General features: G+C 34.8%; 1 protein-coding gene and 1 long non-coding RNA gene across 6 annotated transcripts in view; one reads left to right on the top strand and one right to left on the bottom strand.

The window, feature by feature from the left end:
• The window catches only part of LOC106869351 (disks large-associated protein 1), a 374,528-nt gene that overhangs the window by 339,925 nt on the left and 29,145 nt on the right, over window positions 1-5,458 (top strand). For all 5 annotated transcript variants that reach the window (XM_052968669.1, XM_014915068.2, XM_052968667.1 and 2 more), the window contains one exon: window positions 1,599-2,062. In XM_052968669.1, coding sequence (XP_052824629.1) covers window positions 1,599-2,062 — 464 coding nt within the window. The remainder of the gene's footprint in view (window positions 1-1,598; window positions 2,063-5,458) is intronic.
• LOC128248118 (uncharacterized) overlaps window positions 3,129-5,458 on the bottom strand; it is a 104,015-nt gene continuing 101,685 nt past the window's right edge. The window contains exon 4 of the long non-coding RNA XR_008264388.1: window positions 3,129-4,643. This is a non-coding gene — a long non-coding RNA (uncharacterized LOC128248118). The remainder of the gene's footprint in view (window positions 4,644-5,458) is intronic.

The following is a 5,458-nucleotide window of genomic DNA, read 5'->3' on the forward strand; positions in this document are numbered from 1 at the left end:
AAAAAAAAAAAAAATTCGGGTTTAAGAACTATAAACTGATGCTTCTCCCAAGTCTTCCTTGATCTACTACATATTTCCACTGCCAACTTGAGAAATATATTTTTCCAACAGGTAACCATTCACTTTACATGATCTATATGAATGGTCACCTCTCTTAAATTTGATCCCCAGATACTTCCTCACTGGCTCTCACTATTTATGAATATGTTCACCCCAACCCTCCCTGCAATAACCACTACTTCCAATCCTTCTGCTCATAATGGCAGCCCTCTGGAATTCCTATACTGTCTATGTTGCTCTGGCAGCCATCATATTGCTGTTATTTAAGCAGAACATTAACTGTATTTATCTTACCAGTCTCTGAAGACCTATGTTAGCCATGAGTATAACCCTTTCCACTAATAATAATAATAATAATAATAAAAAAAGAGATGAGAAATGATTACACAAAAATATGTCTTAAGTTTGCTATATACACCAGAAGTCTGAACAACAAAACAATGTGAGTTAATTATCTTCTCAAACACACAAAGAAACATCACCAACCAGTCAACAGTTTCAATGATAATTTATAAAATTCCTGTTACACTTAATCAAAAACTGTACCTGGTTACTTTCTTGTACTGAGTTATTTTCATACAGTAACATAGCTTATCTAACACACATCTTAATTGACACATTCATCTCCAATCACTGTAGATCTACTATATTTACTGACAGTGTTTTACTATTGTACATTTTGTTTTTTTAAATGTCTCAGACACACAGAAAATCTTCACGTTCACCAGTGGTAATACTTCTCGAAACTCCTTTAAACGCTAACTCTAATTAGAAGAGTCTATCAGTTTCTATCAAATATTTGAATAGTTTCTAGCGCAGTGATGACAACCTTTTTTTTTTAAACCTGGCATGTTGAAATTTTTATTTCTTTCATAATCATTTTACAGTAGAGTTGCTCACAAGGTGTTTTTTTTTTGTTTTTTTATCCAGAGAAAACCGTTTCAAAGTCAATGTTTATTGGTTGGATTTAGCAATAATTTTCATTTTTTTTTTTGTTTGTTTCTTTCATGTTGTGGCTTAGCTGCAAATTCTTTATCTTAATTGCTAACAGATAATTAGCTTAAACCTTGTATCTTGCATCTTCATTGAAACATTTTATTCTATTTCTTCAAACTACATCACTGGTTGCTGCTAAGAACTGACATGCAGTTAGAAAGAGACCTTTTCAAAGAATATTGCCCCATTTCTCATTGAAAATATTCATCTTTCTTATTTCATTTAATTATTTTCTTGATACCATGAAGGTAAAGTCATACTCTTAGATGTAGCAGCAATGATGTTGGTGGATATATCTCAATGTTTTGTAGTCTAAATGTGGCATAATAACTTACTAAACGTTTATGAAAATATATGTGGATGATTCAAATTTGAATCTAAATCTGTGAACATAAACAAATTTTATACAGGCTCTGCCAATACAAAATATCAATGTCAGTGTTGATCATATACACTAATGTATACATTTAAATTTAAACAACAATCTATTTTACAATTTTATACACATGCATTTTATTTATTTACTTTTTCTTCTTTTGTAGGTAGCGAAGGGACTTTTGCAACAAGCCCTGGTTCTCATACAAATAATGCTGCCAAAACACATTTAATAAACAATGACTCACCAGGCTCCCTGGATCTAGGTTCTCAATCTGCTCCTGATTCCTTTATTGATATTCCCAGCCGAAAACCCTCCTATCTAAAGCTTAGTTGTTCTGTGAGTGGTTATGGCAAGTACAGTGTTTATAGCTCCTACAAGGATATTGAAAGGCGCTCACCATTCTCAAGCAGTTCTTCATTAAAGGCAGAATCCAGATCAACATCATGTGAAATGCCTGCCATACAATCAGATAATAAGGAAGTTACAAAAAGTATTGATGACAGTCCCTCTAAAGACAAAGAGCTGAAAGCTGACATGGATGGCTCTGTACCTGCATCTTCCAATGGCATCGATGGTATACCTGAATCTTCTGTTATTAACATCACATCAACTGAATCATCTCATGTGGTAAGTGATTACCAACAGATTTTTTTTTCATAATTCATTGATAGAAAAATAAGCCTTATTACACTGTGAAGCAATATTCTTTGATTTCAAAACTGTTTTATTCCCTACTGTTTCTTTATTAACTAGCTGTTCTTCCTCTCAACACAGCCATAGTCAATTCTTTAAATTACACCTGTCAGATTTTTATTCACACATATGAAGAGATTAACTTAATTCAGAAAGCTGAAAACATAAGAAATATAGAGATGGAAAAATTCCCTAGACTGTATTCAGACAATATCTGATCATACATCTGCATTGCTTAAATTCTTTTCCCAGCAATAGTAGAATTACTCTTCACTGTGAACATAGAAAACTCAAATAAACTATTTCTCAATTAAAGTTTTGGAATTTTTACTACAAAATTAGAAAAAGTTACTTCCTTTACTTGGTTTGATGAACAATAAAAAAGCTATATTTTTTAATGGGCACAGAAATAGGTGTATGTTTAAGAAGTTTGTTTAACAACCAAGCAGTTCCAAATTCAGTCCCACTGAACAGCATCTTGCGGTATGATAGAAGACCCGGTCAAATGTCTTCTGTCATAACCTTGCATTGACCAATGACTTTTAAGTAAACTTTTAGAGACGGAAACTATGCAGAAACCCATTATATACATGTGTATGTATGTGTATGCACATGTATGTATGTATGTATGTATGTATGTATGTGTGGTGAAGATGTGTAGCTTAGTGGTTTGAGTGATGACCTCATAGTCATTAGATTATTGGTTCAATCTCTGGATCATCTTGTACATGGCCTAGGCACTTCATTTCACACTACTCTAGCCTGTTCAGCTGAAAATGAGTATTAGCTGATGACTACTGGTGCATCCTTCTCTCTCTCCCTCTCCCTCCTGCTCAGCTAAGTATGGAAGTATGTCAGTGTGTGTATTTTAGTACTTAGGCCCTCAAAACAATTAGCAAACCATGCTACTCACTTGCATATGGCAGCTAAAGCAACCTCATTAGTGCTGGTAACACAAAGAAAAGAAAAAAAAAAAGCACTTGGTACACTCTGTAAGGCGGTTGGTGTTAGGAACCTAAATCAAAGCAGACATTGGAGTACAACACTATCCTCCCACCCATCAGATCCTGTCTGACCCAAGCTGCTATAAGAAAAGCATTAAAAGATGATGATGTAATCACACTTTGGCGATTTCCCATCTTAAGAGCATTGGAAGTAATTAAGCCCATCTTTTTATTTCTTAAATATGGGATCAGTGTCTCTTTATAAAAATACATAGCCTACTTCTTCAAATTCGATGTCCTGTAACTGAGTGAGACTGATAACAGTCTTTGGAATAGTGTTAGATGTAATTGGTTTATCTTTAGAAAAATTGCACAAGACAATTCTAGAGAAGAATATATATGGTGACTTTAATTACAGCTGCTGCTTTAAATGATGTGTGTATGTGTGTATATATATATATACATACTCAACTCGTACACAATGTTATATTTGACGTCTGAACAGAAAACAACTAATCTAATGTCTTGCTTTTACAAACACAAATGATGAATGTGCCATTAAATACTGATTCTGTTTATTCGACCCATATCTAGAACACACTTTATTCAAGTTAAAGTAGTTTTTAAAAAATATCGCATCATCATCATCATCATCAATTTGTTTGCTTAACAAAAGTAGAAATAAACAAAAATTTATATAGTTTGATCTTACAACCTATTTTTATGAAATTCTGTCTCTTTCAAACTCCACAAGTGCCCAGGCCATCCTTTCTATCAATAAACACCATTGTATTGCAATTCACAATAATTTACATTAATTCCAAGCCCATAGTATTCATTTCTTCACCTATTTCTCACTTAGACATTCTTTCCCCTCTAATGTTCACATCACCTTCATTAACTCTGAAAGTGTTTTTTGTTACCTTTCAGTTTCAATATACATTAAACTATCATTTCTTCCATTTAATTCAAGTCACATATGATTATCTTTTGATGCCTCCCTTTCATTACCCTGCTAAAAAATTCACTTGTGTGTGTGTGTGCATGTGTGTGTTTGCATGTTTGCGTGTGTGTGTGTGTATGTTTGCGCGTGTGTGTGTGTGTTTGTGTGTATGCATGCATATGTACTTTTGTGTGTGTTTGTATACATGTGTAACCAAAGTCTTAATAAGCAGGAAGATAGACAAACCACAAATACCTTCAGGTAGATGGCCCTGCTTGATCTGTAGAAAAGGTGTAGGTAGAAACTCCATAAGATGTACCCAGTGTAGGCTATGGCCACATAAGAGGTGCAGCAATATCGAAGGAAGGCTAACTGGGAAGATAGTTTTTGTATGTGGCAAATGCTCAGGAGCAATAAACACTGAAAATGTGCAGAGAACAGCTTCTGTCACATTCCAGGGAGAAAAACTTTATATGCTTGTGCGTTTGTGTGTATAATCATGGTGCCTTTTAGTAAGTCCAGTGACTATTTAATTTTATTAACTAGACAGAGAAAGTAGGGTAGTTCTTTAAGCTCTCTACAAGTCCAATTTTGTTGGTGTTCTGCTTGAATTTGTGCATGTCAACACCTGCAAGGAAAATGGAGGCAAGGAAGGAATTTTGAGCAAAATATTTAGTGTGGAGTCTGAAAGATAAGACACAGTAATGATGAGAGGAGGAGTGACAATTACATCAGGTTGGGTAAGTGTATTGGAAGCAGTATACCTGGAAGCCAGTGGGTTACAGTATGTTAGTTTTGTTAATAAGATGGATTACCTTCTTTTGTATGGAGGATATTTATATGTGCATATATACAGCAACAGTACTATTTGAGATATGTAAGCAGTACTTTAATGTGGATCACAATTTTGTTCTATTATGTATTATCCAGAGATTAGGATAAATCCCTGAAGAGAATGATTGATAAGTTTGGTGAGATAAGAAATAGCTGAGAAGTGTACTAGCTTGGCAATAATAGAAAGGCCATCAGTCACTAGTTACCTTGTTGGATTTGAGTCAATGTAGCTGTTTTTTGAATTTTGTAATTGAACGTATGGAGCAGGCGAGACAGATGTGAAGATGTCAATCTTGGAAGTAATTTGTTTTTTTTTTTTTTGGCTGTGTGGTAAGTAGCTTGCTTACCAACCACATGGTTCTGGGTTCAGTCCCACTGCGTGGCACCTTGGGCAGGTGTCTTCTACTATAGCCTCGGGCCGACCAAAGCCTTAGCCTTGTGAGTGGATTTGGTTGACGGAAACTGAAAGAAGCCCGTCGTATATATATATATCATCATCATCATCGTTTAACGTCCGCTTTCCATGCTAGCATGGGTTGGACGATTTGACTGAGGACTGGTGAAAACGGATGGCAACACCAGGCTCCAATCTAAATTTGACAGAGTTTC

The sequence above is a fragment of the Octopus bimaculoides genome, chromosome 6 (genome assembly GCF_001194135.2).
Source record: "Octopus bimaculoides isolate UCB-OBI-ISO-001 chromosome 6, ASM119413v2, whole genome shotgun sequence".
In the NCBI taxonomy this organism is placed as follows: Eukaryota; Metazoa; Mollusca; class Cephalopoda; order Octopoda; family Octopodidae; genus Octopus; species Octopus bimaculoides.